The sequence below is a fragment of the Pristis pectinata genome, chromosome 15 (assembly GCF_009764475.1).
Source record: "Pristis pectinata isolate sPriPec2 chromosome 15, sPriPec2.1.pri, whole genome shotgun sequence".
Taxonomy (NCBI): domain Eukaryota; kingdom Metazoa; phylum Chordata; class Chondrichthyes; order Rhinopristiformes; family Pristidae; genus Pristis; species Pristis pectinata.
The window spans coordinates 4074018-4088689 of NC_067419.1; the positions used below are offsets into that span (position 1 = coordinate 4074018).

General features: G+C 39.9%; 1 protein-coding gene across 1 annotated transcript in view; it reads left to right on the forward strand.

Moving 5' to 3' along the window:
• LOC127578334 (cyclic AMP-responsive element-binding protein 3-like protein 2) overlaps positions 1–14672 on the forward strand; it is a 64073-nt gene that overhangs the window by 21359 nt on the left and 28042 nt on the right. The window contains exons 2-6 of the mRNA XM_052030239.1: positions 3466–3673; positions 7804–8015; positions 10966–11053; positions 13610–13791; positions 14408–14557. Coding sequence (XP_051886199.1) covers positions 3466–3673; positions 7804–8015; positions 10966–11053; positions 13610–13791; positions 14408–14557 — 840 coding nt within the window. The remainder of the gene's footprint in view (positions 1–3465; positions 3674–7803; positions 8016–10965; positions 11054–13609; positions 13792–14407; positions 14558–14672) is intronic.

Genomic DNA, 14672 nt, shown 5'->3' on the forward strand with positions numbered 1-14672 from the left:
GGCCATAGTAGGCAGAGCAACTTCACATGCAGCACCAGCTTGGAGAGCCATATAATTAGTTGATCTCAGTTTGATAAATGTGACCCATCTTGAGATTTGTCGATGGCAGCGAGACCAAGGAATTGATTGACTTCAGAAAAGGGAAGTGGGGAGAACACACACCAGTCCTCATTGAGGGGTCAGCGGTGGAAGGGATGAGCAGCTTCAAGTTCCTGGGTGTCAACATCTTGGAGGATCTATCCTGGGCCCAACACATTGATGCAATTGCGAAGAAGGCACTCCAGCGGCTCTACTTTGTTAGGCATTTGAGGAGATTCAGTATGGCACCAAAAATACTTACAAATTTCTCCACTCTATCCATCCACAAGAAAGTTGCTGTATAAATTCAAGCCTTGCCCTTGCCTATGGCTGGAGCAAAATTCTAAAATTGGCTTTGAAGGTTCATGACCTTTTTCTGGAGAGGGAATTTGTCTCAAAAATACCTCCATCTCTGTTGGATTTGAGTTGTGTACAAATACTCCAACACACTGAAATCATAAAAAGTGTCAGCAATTCACACATGTATAAGTAAGTTTTATTAATAAGTTCACAAACAAATGCCTATCCATCAATACCTCATTGAAGACTCCATCTGCTATATGGCTTTAAGAAGTCCTTCCTGATCCTCTGCTGTTCCTTGTCAATTTCAACCATGATGTCAATTGAAATTGAACCTAGCCAGAAACCAATCCGACATCAAAAGATTCCTAAGCTAAAAATAAAAGATGCTGGAAACATGCAGCAGGTCAGTCAATATCTGTGGAGAGAAGAATTTCATTGAAGCTGATACAGTGAGAATAAAAGCGTGTTTTAAGTTGCAGAGATGGGGAGGGGTGGAGAGGAAATGTCTGTGGTAAGGTGGAAACTAAGGTTGCCACAGCAACAAAATTACTTTCAGTGTCAGCGGCTGAACGGACAAAAGAAACAAAGGAACTTGTTGGCTGGAGATCTGAAACAAGAGAATCCTGGAAGTACCCAGTAGATCAGGCAGCATTTGTGGAGGGGAAATAAAACTGAGTTAATACTACAGGTTTGTCAATTGGCATGTGAAGTTCCAAACCACATCTGAGCAAAGCATATGAAATTTTAATGCATATCTAGCAAATCAAATCTTCTTCTATCTGTGAGTACTGTAACCCCGATCAAACAAAGGACTGTATCGTCACATCTGCACACAACTCAAATCCAATGGAGATGGAGGTACTTTGAGACAAACTCCCCCTCCAGAAAAGCATCGTGAACCTTCAAAGTCAATGTTAGAATTTTGCTCCAGCCATAGGCAAGGGCAAGACTTTGCTTTATATAGCAGCCTCCTTGTTCCTTAACAGAATGTCCCAAAGCACTACACCACACTTCAAAAATGAGTAATTTGCTGTAACGTAGAAAATATTACATATAGAACTGAAGCTTGGGTCAGTATGTGATGCCAATCAGGCTGTGCGTCTAGCAAAATTTCCAACATATTTTTGCTTGTTTCTGAATATGCCGCCATGCATATTTTTTCTTTCATTCTTGTGTTATTGGCAAGATCAGCATTAATAACTTGTCTCTAGTTGTATTGATAATATAGCAAGGTGAGCTGTTGCAGACCTCCTGATGACAAAAATAGACCATCTCTTGGAATGGATTTCCAGGGTTTTGACTCATCAGCGCTAAATATGTTTCACATGTTATATGATATATTTCAATGTATTTCCCAAGTCCAGTTGCTACATGAATTGGAGGGGAGCTCACAGGTGGAGGAGCTCCCATGCATCTCTTGTCCTTGTACTAGAAGGTGGAAGAGGTCCCAAATTTGGGAAGTGCTGCTGAAGAAGTATTGGCATGTTGCTGCAGTGCACCTTATAGATGGGGCACACTGCTGCTACATTCTGCCAGTAATAAGATGAGTAAATATCTTAATGTTGAAGATTGGGTGGTGATCAATGAACATGCTTTGTCCTGGATGGTCTTTAGATAACTGTTATTGGAGCGACGTTCAGGCAAGTAAAGAGGATTCCGTCATATTCCCGACGTGTATCTTTTGTACGTGATGGCTTTGGAGATTCAGAAAGTCATCCACGCCACAGAATGCCAAACTTTTAATCTATTCTGGGAGCCACATTATTTACGTACAAGGTCCAGTTAAACTTCTGGTCAGTGGTGACCTACCTCACTCAACACCTCACCAGGATGTTGGTGGTGGGGGAGGTGGTTAAACTTTGAGGTGATTAGTGCCTACCACTTGAAGTGCTGTCTTGTCTCAATTTTCTAAGATTATTGAATGTCAAGTTTCCTTATTCAGTTTGGAGTGAAGCCCTAACACTTTTTTGGGAGAGTGATTGGAGTTGGGAGAAAATCCCTGAATCTTATCTGCATTCCCAACACAAATGGTATTTTGGTAATCATATCTTTAAGTTTCTGGGTGAACTTGCAAAGTGAAGAGCAGTTAAAGCTACTTGAGAGATTCTAATCTTGGATGATGCATATATTCTGTATCATTTAATTACTATTCCTTAACCAAAGGGAGACTACTTCTCATCAAGTTACAGATTGGAAAATCTTCAGATTGCACATTTTGTAAATTAATCATAGCCCACCAAATCCACTCCGACCATCAGGCATCTAATGAACTGTCTCAGGAACACTCTTTGGTGGTGTTTTTAAAAAAAATGTTACATTTAATCTTTGTGCACATTCATCTGATTTCTTGAATCATATTTAAACACTAAATAGGAAGTAATCAGAAAATTCCACTTATAGCTTCAGGGTATGCAAAAACAACTTCTGGGTTCTGCAGTTAGAATGCAGTACAGTACTTGAACCAGTGGTCAATTCTCGATTTTTAAACCAGGAAAGCACAAACATTGATTAAATTGATTGAAAATTTTCTCAGTGATTTATTTTATTCTTTCAAACTCATTCTAATCCAGTGGTAACATACGGCACAGCAAAGCTGCAGCAATAGCTTGTAACTAACACACTCAGTAATCTGAAATAAAAACAGACACACTGAGCAGGTAAGGCAGCATCTGTGGAAGTAGGAACAGTTAATGTCAGAACCGGTAATGAGAGAGAACATGTCAGATTTAAGATGTAGAAAGGGTAGGGGAGGAAAGTCAAAGGGAATACCTCCAAGGATGAGACCATGGTGTTGAGCTGTTGATGAAGCCATCTGGTTGATGGTTAACAGGGAAGCTAGAAAGAAAACAATTAGAAGAATATGTTGAAGCTGTGAAATGCAGGTCAAGACTATAGGAAAGGCCTAGCAGATTAGGCATTGTCAGAAGGGAGGGAAAAACTGAGCTAATATGTTGGGCTTTTGGATGTTTTTATATGATTGATTTTATATTTCCTGAAAATGTCACCATGACAAAGTTTAAAGCTTTGGTTATTACGTATACTTCAAAGATTTTAAAATTTTTCATCTCCTGCACTGTTCCACAGCACTTCACAGAGATGTTGGATGAGTTTTCCAAGGATATGCTGGGCCATCTCTTCAACGATCCTTTCCTTTCTGATAAAAGTGAGCTGATGGATGCAGAGCTCTCACCCGCTCCACATATTCAGGCTGAACACAGCTACTCCCTAGCAGGTGACTCCCGACCGCAGTCTCCACTCACACAGCTCTCGACTGAAGATGACTTTAGTGAAGGTACTTGTATTGTGTTTGCTTCAGATGTGATGTTGAATTAAAATGGATTTTGAATACTTCTAAAGGAAAAACAATGCACTTACTTTGATTTGCATCTTACTTGCATCAGAAGTAATTTTGATTGGGGATATTATGATCTGAATCTAATATGTGATAAATATTTCTGCAAGTGAAAATGATCCATTCAGAGGATTCTAGTAGTAATCCCCAACATTGGTATTGGCGATAGATAATACAAAGTATAATGAGGCGTAACAGGAATATAGATGAGCTCAGTGTGAAGATGGTAAATGAAACAAAATTTGAGGTCATCCACTTCGGTGCCTGAGACAGAAAAGCAGAGTATTATAAATTTGTGACTGTTTTGAGAAATGTTGATGTTGAAAGCCACCAAGGTTTCCTTCTACCAAGTCACTGAAGGTAAATGTGTAGGTGCAACAAAGCACTTAGATGGTATGTAGGTCTTTACAAGGAGATTTGAGTGATGGAAATCTTACTGTGTTTACATAGGGTCTTGGTGAGACTGCACCTGGAGTACCATGCACAGTTTTGGTCTCCTTATGTAAAAGATGATATGCTCACTATAGAGTAAGTGCAGCGAAGATTCACCAGGCTGGTTCCCAGGTTGGCAGGTTTGCCTTTTGAGGAGAATTGAGTTGACTGGGCCTTTTAGTCTCAGTGGCTTGAAAGGATAAGATCTGATCTCATTGAAACTTCCAAAATTCCTATGGGGTTTGACAGGCTGGATGCAGGGAAGATATTTTCCCCTGGCTGAGAAGTCTAGAACCAGCGGTCATGGTCAAGGGTTAGGTCATTTAGGACTGAAATGCAAAGAAATTTCTTCACTTGCAATGTTGAATCTTCGGAATTCTCTACCCTGGAGGGCTGTGTTGGAACAGTTATTGAATGAATTCTAAACAGAGTTTGATATATTTATGGATGTTAAGGGAATCAAGGGATATGGGGATGGGGCAGGAAAATAGATTAACCATGATCTTGAAGAATGGTGAAGCTGACTTGAAGGCTCAGCTGGCCTGTTTCTCTAATTATTCTTATTTGTAGGGAGCTCAATGGGTATAATAGCACTACTTTGCACTACATTCAGAGAGGGTCGTGTATATGTACTAATAAAGCACTAGATTAACATCCAAAGAATATTTTACAGTGACTAAGTTATAGCATAACAAATAGACATGAATTTAAATCTCTACTGCTTAAACTGATCTGAGCCGGGATCCTCGGAAGGAATCCTGGAATTGACCTAGGGACTCCAGCTTTAGGACAAAAACAGTAAGGTCCAATTTTGAAATTATCCATGGCCCCTTTGCTTTAGTCATGTCATTCTTGCATGAAGACCAGATTGGACTAAGCTATTATGGTCCACATATGGAACACAGAATAGGACAGGAACAGGTCCTTCAGCCCACGATGCCTGTGCCGACCATGATGCCAAATTAAACATCCCATCTGCTTGCTCGTGATCTGTATCCCTCCATTCCCTGCATGTTCATTTGCCTATCTAACTGCCTTTTGAACATCACTATCGTATCTGGTTCCACCACTACCCCAGCTGCGCGTTTCAAGCACCTACCACACTCTGTGTTCTTTCTTTTTAAAAAAAAAGTTTTCTTCCTCTCACCTTAAAGCTGTGCCCTCTAGTATTTGACATTTCCACCCTGGGGGAAAAATACTGTCTTCCCTGTCTATGCCTCTCATAATTTTATAATCTTCTACCAAGTCTCCCCTCCGCCTCCAACGCTGTGGTGAAAACAATCCAAGTTTGTCCAACCTCTCCTTGTAGCTAATACTCTCTAATCCAGACAACATCCTAGTGGACTTCTCCTGCACCCTTTCCAAAACCTCCACATCCTTCCTGTAATGTGCTGACCAGAACTGTGCACAATACTCCAAATGTGGCCTAACCAAAGTTTTTTATGCAGCTGCAACATGACTTCCTGACTTTTATAATCAGTGCCCCAACTGATGAAGGCAAGCATGGAGTACTCCTATACCAGACTGTCTACTTGTGGTGCCACTCTCAGGGAGCTTGGACTTGCACCCCAAGATCCCTCTGTACGTTAATGCTCCTAAGGGTCCTACCATTTACTGTATACTTTCCCCTTGGATTTGACCTCCCAAAGTGCAACGCCTTGCATTTGTCTGGATCAAACTATCTGCCATATCTCCATCCATATCCTACTATATCCGTTGACAGCCTTCTTCATTATCCACATCTCCACAAATTTTTGTGCTGTCTGCAAACAAATTAGCCATCTACATTTTCGTCCAAATCATTCGTATGTATCACAAACAGCAGAGGTTCCAGCACTGATCCATGCAGAACAACATAGCCATAGACCTCCAGTCAGAGAAATGCCTGTCCACCACTACCCTCTGTCTTCTATGGCCAAGCTAATTTTAAGTCCATTCTACCAAATCGCCATGGATCCCATGTGTCTTAATCTTCTGGACTAGCCTACCATGAGGGACCTTGTCAAATGAAAGTGGTAATAACCGGTCTGACTTGCTGTTCAGGTACGTGTCTGGTGATGTTCCAAGTTGGCATCTTACTGAAATTAAGCAGGGCTAATTCTTTTCAAGGGTCCGATGCTTTTGGTTTTGCTGTAATAGATCACGTCCGGTCTGGGAGAGGGAAATCAGCAAAGATGTTGATCTTATTTCACAGTGTATGCTCATAATTGGCCAAAATAAGCAAAATTGATACAGAGGGGAAGAACAGTACACCTTTATGAAGTTTGATGCCAAAGTAATGTCTGTCTTTGTAGTTATTTAGGAATTACTAGCCAAGAATATTTTGTTGTTCCCTAATGTAATGCTCCTGGACAAGTATTTTTCCACTGTTATCAGAAGGAATGGTGACTTTTAGTACATAATTCTAAATAGAACTAGATTTTTAGCCTAGATACTTGTGCCAAGCTCCCAATCAGACTGGACTTCTTGTGGGAGATTCTGCACTGAGAAAGAAATAAAATTGAAACATTTTGGCTTTAACAGTTGTAAAAAGAATTAAACTGCACAGTCTGGGACAAATAATTCAATGCCAGGACAACCATATGCATTGTAAATCTGCTCAATGTGTCAAGTTAAGAGGTCAATATAATTTAGGAGTTTCTTTCATAACATAAATAGAACTCCAGTTACGAAGTTTGGAAGGAAGAAGTTTGTTGGACTTGCAATGATAATAGGGGACCTCTATATTTGCTACATTTCCTTTCAGCTTTTAATAACCAATGTTCCTTTCCATGACACTTGTGAATATGTTAAACATATCAGCAATGCCCATGTGGTACTATGATTTGAACCTGGTATTCAAAAAGCACATGTAGACCACTGACCAATCCCATTTACTTTTTTTTTAAAGTGTTTTATGTGTGTATTCTTTGATTTTCTTTCTTCCCTGGTCAAGCTTTTTTTTTGGAATATCAATAATCTTCTTTTCAAAATGAGTTCTCTGTACATGCCCTCCTTAAATTTGGAACATACCTTGTTTGCAGTGTAAACCAGTGTATAATAACTGACAATAAATCCAAACATTAAATGTTCTCACAGTTTGTAGTGCCTTGAATTCTTTTGAAGAAGTCGCACAGATTTGCTAATGAGATGTCTGAGGAAGCAGGAGAGTTGACCTTGTGGATTTCTTCAAATTTTGAATTTGTGCCAATTTAATTTTTTTTCAATTTTCACTCTGACCCAAAGGCCTGTATAAAGCCATTAAAAACACAGTGTGTAGCATTACCAGCAGTTTGGTGTGATTCTAGAAGCTAGTGTTTGTACCATGTTTATTTTATGCCTGGACAAGTAGCTCATGGCTAGGACCAGTCATTGTTCTCACCAATGTTTGCAAGCATCATTGCTGTCAACTGCATGTCAGAAGATGCAGATAGTAAGCTTATGGAGATACAGCAATGACTCAATGTACAGGTGGAAACATAAATGGTACTAATAGAAAAAGAATACCTGCTGTATGAATGGTCACATTTAATGGTATTGGATGCCACTATTGATACTACTGTAGGAAATCCATGCAAGGAGGAAGACTATTATACATTTTAATAGCAATCAAACTTAAAATTGGAAAATTTAGCTGTACTTCAAATTCTTCCCTGCAGATATGGAGTGTGAATCCTGGTCAGTGAGCTCTGATCTAAAGCCAATCACACTGAAGCACGAAGCTCTCCTCTGTGATAATAACTGTCTTGCTCCTTCTGTCACCTTAACAACTGCGACAACATCCACAGTGCTGGATATTACTCTCAACACGTACAAGGTGGACATGTCCTCCGTGAATGAATCTGCCCTTGATGCAGTTTCCAATGCTCAGGTGAGCTTTATAACTTTATATTAGCTTTTCTGGATCTCCCTTGGTAATCCCAGGGTTTTTAATAAAAAAACACCATAATACAGTTAAGATTGATAAAGTCAAAATATCAGATTTCTGATCCTATTGCAATGTATTGATCCTTGCTAGAAAGTGAACGATACATAGATTGAGTAAAAAGAAAAATTTAGCTAAACACTTCTTTCTCACATTTGAACAAATTTTCTCTCCATTGCACTCACTTTCAAAAGTCCATATGGGAACCCAAATGGACCCAAGCCACGCATGGAACTTTCTTGTTTCAATCCCACCTGGGTCTCCACCCTCAACTCTTTCCACTTTATTGATGACTGTATCGGTACTGCTTCCTGCACTTGTACAAAACTCAAATTTCATTATTATTACTGCCGATTTCCTTCTTGGTCTCATCTTCACATGATCCATTTCAGACTTCTCCCTCTCTGGATTTCTCTGTCTGCATCTCAGGGAATAAGTCAGTGGTTAACATTCATTACAAGCCCACAGCTACCATTCTCCCAGTTTCTCCTTGTCTGTCGTATCTGCTTTGATGATGAGACTTTTTGAACAGATGCCTCTGAGGAGTTTTGTTTTTCCCTAACCTTTGCATTCCATAAGAGCAGAATTAGGCCATTCAGCCCATCAAGTCTGCTCCTCCATTCGATCATGGCTGATTTACTTTTCCCTCTCAACCCCATTCTCCAGCCTTGTCCCTGTAATCTTTGATACCCTTATTAATCAAAAACCTATCAACCTCATCTCTGTTCTAAAGGGACGTCCTTCTATTTCTGAGGCTGTGCCCTCTGGTCCCAGACTCTCCCACTACTGGAAACATCCTCTCCACATCCACTATATCCAGGCCTGTCTATATTTGGTAGGTTTCAATGAGCTCCCCCTCATCCTTCTAAACTCCAGTGTGTACAGGTCCAGAGCCATCAAATGGTCCTCGTGTGTTTACCCTTTCTTTCCTGGGATCATTCTTGTAAACCTCTTCTGGACCCTCTTCAACTCCAGCACATCCTTCCTTGGATATGGGGCCCAAAACTGCTCGCAATATTCCGAATGTGGTCCGACCAATGCCTTATAAAGCCTCAGCATTACGCCCTTGCTTTTATATTCTAGTCCTCTCAAAATGAATGCTAACAATGCATTTGCCTTCCTTACTACTGACTCAGCCTGCAAGTTTACCTTTAGGGAATCCTGCACTAGGGCTCCCAAGTCCCTTTGCACCTTGATTTCCCTCTACCATTTTTCTGACAGAGCCCTTGACTATGGCCCATCTATTTCCCAGACTTCTACTCTCACCTTCTCTCCTCCCAGACAGAACAAGGATAGAGTTTCTTAATCCTCACATGCCACTCCACCAGCAAAAGACAATGAAAGGATCTCGTTTAAAATTTCCACCACCGTCTGCATGATTCCATCATGTATCTTTCTCTTGCCCCCATTCCTTCCACCCCTTTCAGCATTTCAAAGGCACTGTTCCCTTTGTGACTCCTAGGTCAACTCTTACATCTCCAGCAACGACTCCCCTTCTCATAGTACTTTTCAGTGCACCACGGAAGATGCAATACATGTTCTATTACCCTAATCCCTTCCTACCATTCAGAGACCCAATTGGTTCTTTAAGGTGAAGCAGCAGTTCACTTGCGCTTCTTCCAATCCGCAATGCTTGTAATGTGGGCTTCTCAACAATGAAGAAAGCAAAAGCAGATTGGGTGAGTGCCTTGTTCAGTCTGCAGGCATGACCTTGAACTTCCAGTCGCCTGAAACTTTCGTTCTCCATCCCATTCCCATTCTAACCTACCTGTAGCTGCTTGCCTCTCTGGCCGTCTCTGCCTGCCTCTCTCGGCAATCGTAGCTCCACTCCATCAGAGATTTCCCTTTGTTCTATCCATCCTCTCACCTTCCCCTCCACCCTGCAACTTAAAACTAACTTGCTTTCTCTCCCAGGTCTGGTGAAGGGTTTTCAGCCTGAAATTTTAATTTTGTTCCTCTTTGCTGACAGATCTGTTGAGTACATTCTGTTTTTATTTCAGATATATCCAGCGTCTGCAGTTTCTTGATTTTCATTAGCTAGACGGTGATGATCTTTTACAGTCACTCACGCTTATCACTCTTGCTCTTTATCCTTGAGAGTGATGAATGGTCTACAAGACTTGGCATGATGTCTGTCAAGGATCACAGACTCATTACAAGTTAGCCTTCAAGTTAATTCTGCAGGGGAATTATCATTCACATAGTTAGCCAAATCCCATTGAGGAGTGAAATCTAAACGTAACAAAGTAACTTCAGTGAATCAAAATAATTTATGCAGAAACTCACCGTAACTATGTATTAGAATTATTTTTACTTGTGAGCTCCATATCAACTAAAGTGTAAATTTCTGTATGACTTGACCATTAAGCTGCTCTGCCGTAGTCTAGGAGGTGGCATGAAGGCTGGATGTTTAGTAAGATCTAACACTGCTAGGAATTAAAACCAAAAGGGGGCAGGATTTGTCCTTGGTGCCATGAGCTAGATGCATGATACAGTCTTTGTTATTATGTCCTGCTTCTGAAATTGGGTCCCAGTATTTTCAACGGAACCAAATTTTGGAAACAAGCTTCAATCTTAAATTAATTTCTTGGCTTTTCCTTCAATGGATAGAAGAATTCTATTAAATCAATACTAGTCTCATCCCCACATCCCTCCAATCTGAAACGTCTGCAGAAATGGTTCCTGAATGGACAGTTGCCCTCTGCCTCAAAATCCTCTCTGATTTAAAAAAAAAATTAACTCCTTTAAAAAAAACTTTATGACACAGAAGGAAGCCAAATGCCTTGTTTCTGTGCTGGTCAAAAGAGCTATGCAGCCTATTCCCCACAGGTGGCAGCTTCTCTTGACCTCTGCTTTGGTGATCATTATTACATGCTTCCATATCGTGTTCTTTCAGACTAACAGCGGCACACAGAAGGTTCTTCCAAAGATTAAGTTGGAACCACATGAGGTGGATCAGTTCCTCAACCTGTCGCCAAAGGAAGGTGAGATGGATTACTGATAAACTATGAGACATTGTTCCAAATGCTGGAACCATTGCAGTCATGCTAAATGCCTACTTAGATAATTTTTCATTGTTTTTGCAAATTTTGAGGGTAGGATTTTTTAAAAAAATTAGAAGTGGAGGAACTTATGCAAGAGAAATTGATTTCTACATATTAGAGATGTGTAGTGACAATTCTCTGCAAGTTCTACCTGGGAGGCATAGGAACAAGAAGTGAATGTGCAGATTATAATCATTTGAGATACAAAACAGTAACTATGCAAATTTTAACAAAAGAAAGCCACGTTGTGATTCCATCTGATGGAGTCTGGAATAAAATGCCATTGATCTGTAAGAGTAGGACAAAGTGCAGGTGTATTTACAAGTGATCAATTGAGTCTGTTCCCTTCATAAAGTTGTACCAGTGTATCCCAGAATGTGAATCCCAGCCTCTTTTGGTATTTTGCCTATCTAGATTTTCAGATAGTATTTGACAATATCTCTTGCATTTGCTTCATCAACCTTCTGTATTTGTTTATCAAGGAATTCATTTGGTTCAATCAAATAATTTTCCTTTAAAATTGTGGTGGCTCTCCATTATCAACTCAAACTTCTCCAATTGCTGTTACTCTTTTCTCCTAATTATTATTTCTTAAAGTTTCTCCACCACCAGGATTAAATTGACCAGCCTGCAATTGCCTGGTTAATGCTTTTTTTAGTAAGGAAATTACATTTGCCATTCTCCATTTAAACTGGCACCTCAAACCATTTCTAGGAAGGATAAGAAGATTATGTTGAGTCCTTCCATAATCTCCACTCCCACTTCCCTTGGCAATATAGCTTCTACCCTTCTGGATCAGTGAAGCTTTCTTTTAGCATAGACAGGCTTCCTAATACGTCCCCTTATTTTGTTTTTAAATCATCCTTTGTCACTACTATCATGGAAATATTAGCATCATTCTCCTCCTTTTGTAAAGACCGATAGAAAGTACTCACTTTGTATTCCAGCTGTGGCCTCTGCCTCTTTGCACAGGTTACCTTCTTGGTCCCTAATTAGCAACACTTCTCCTCCTGTTGACAACTTGCCATTCTCATGATTTCTTTTTTTATTGTTCTTTCTTTGGTTATCTTGCATTGCTTTTCTCCTCCTTGTCACCTTACTATATTCAGTTTGGTTCTTGCTTGAATTATTCACTTGACGTGCTTCATACATCCACTTTATCTGTTGAATCACATTTGTCAGGTAGCCAGATTTATCTACCTTTCTCACCTTTGTGGAAATGGAAATGAAACTGGCCTATTGTTGAAACATCTCTTTGAAGGCCTCTTGTTGTTCTGTTACAGTTTTACCTGCTGATCTTTAGTTCCACTTGACCGTTGTTAGATCCCCTCTCATCCTATTAAATTTGAATCCTCTTCCAAAGAAGTAGTTCTACTTCAGATTGCTCCTCACCTTTCTCTTTTACCGAACCAAACCTTGTGATACAATTATTGCTGTTCACCATGTGTTCTGGTACTGACACTTGCTTACGCAATTCCCCAGAACCAAATCTAGCAATGCCTCCATTCTGGTTGTGACAAAAGCACACTGAATGTTCTCCAAAGCACATTTCAGATATTCCCTCCCACCTTTGCCACTTTCTCTAATGTTCCCCATCAATATTAAAGAATTAATGTTCCCTGCTATCACTCCACAGTTCTTGCATATATCTGTATATTTCCTGCAATTCTTTCTTTCCTTAGAGCCATATTTGAATCGTCATCACTACACTTTCTTCGTCTGTACATTTGCATTCAAAAGATCCCTTTGATTTCCTCATGGATCTTGCAGTCTGCTCCAGTTTAAAAGTTCCTACTTAAGTGTTATCTGCCTTTGGTGCAGTTTGCTCATCACTTCCATTGCTACGTGCTGAAGCCCATCCCCTTACCAATTGAAGCCTCCACATCCAGCATTAAAACTCATCACTCTATCTTTTATTCTAACTTACTTTTTCCAAGAGTCTAAAAAATACAAGAACCACCTTCTTCAGTTCTCCTTTTCCTTGCAGTGTAAATGCTTTTTAAATCTTTATTTTATCACACGATCATTGATTCTGGTCTTCTGCTAGCTCTTACAATGAGGATCTTGGCATTTTATTGATTTCTCAATAAATAGAAAATGTCTCACTTCAAGCCATTTCTTTTCAGCTCCCAATGGCTTGCTAAAGCTTTTGAGTTAGAAGATTCTTGCTTCTCTCAAGGGTACATAAATGGCTTTCAGTTTCTTATGAACTGAGTCATTTAAAGGCTCGATGTAAAAGCGAGTTGTTTAATCATCAAGTAACCATGTGAAATGCAGAGAGCATAAAAAGTTGAGGAAATCATAACTTTTTTGGACATGGTGTTATTTTCATAAATGTAAGTGTCTTGTGCGTGGATAACGCTGTTGGGAAAATGTAAGCTTTTAGTCTTTCGCACATCTGCACAGTTGGTCCATTCTGTCCTGAAGAACACTTACTTAAGGTATAAGGTGAACACTTGGTTAAATCGCTTTCTGTTTTGCCTTTCTTTGCATTAGGAGCAAATATTGTGCAACTACCACCAACCCCACCAAGTAGTCATGGCAGCGATTGTGAGGGTGGACAAAGCCCAACACGTTCTGTTCAGTCACCAGACCCTGTCGAGCCACAGTCCACTGGAAAGGTCATAATGCGTGCACCATCTGCTTTGTCCAGCTCCCCTCTTCTCACTGCACCACATGTAAGCCACGTAATTACTAGTAATAAGTAAACATGAGCCCCTATTCTTTATCACTTCTAGGAAGCTACATACAATGATTGACAGACTGGCATTAGTAAACCTGAGTACAGGAAGTTCAAAAACCTGTTCGTGAAGTTCAAAACTGAAAATTGAGCAATTTTAATCTGCTTTGGTGAGAAATTGACTGAATTGTTTTGACTAAATTTTGGTTCAGTTCTACTTCCACTGGTCAAAAAAAGAGGGCTTCAAAATGGGTCGGTACTCATACTATTACATTAAGACTGAAACTAATTTAGAAAGAGCTTATCCCTTCCTGGCTGTAAAGTCCCCAGAAACAGAGGGTTGGTCTCCTACAGATCTAAGTTGGGGGCAGTCCAAATGATTCCAGTTCCAGTTTTAAAAGAAGCATGAGCTAAGCTTATGCCATCATGTGCTGCTGTTAAGCATCCCAAGTGGTAATCTCTGAAGAACATTCATCCTACATCCATATGCTTCTGAATCAGATTCCAAAAAATAAAGCAAACCACACTCATAATTGTTAATATATTACAGGAATAAGCTGGATTTGAATAAAATTCTTCGAAATAAAATCTGACTGAATTATTCTTCACCCTAGAAACTGCAAGGATCATCAGGACCTTTGATCCTGACAGAGGAGGAGAAACGCACACTGATTGCTGAAGGATACCCAGTTCCTGTAAAACTACCACTCACGAAAGCAGAAGAAAAAGCACTCAAGAAAATACGAAGAAAAATTAAGAACAAAGTAATGAAATGCTACTTTGTTTAGTAAACCTATGGCTTCCTGTAGGAAACTATAGGAACATTTTGTTTTACTATTAGGAATTCTTAAACAGACCGCTCCAATTATCTCATAAATA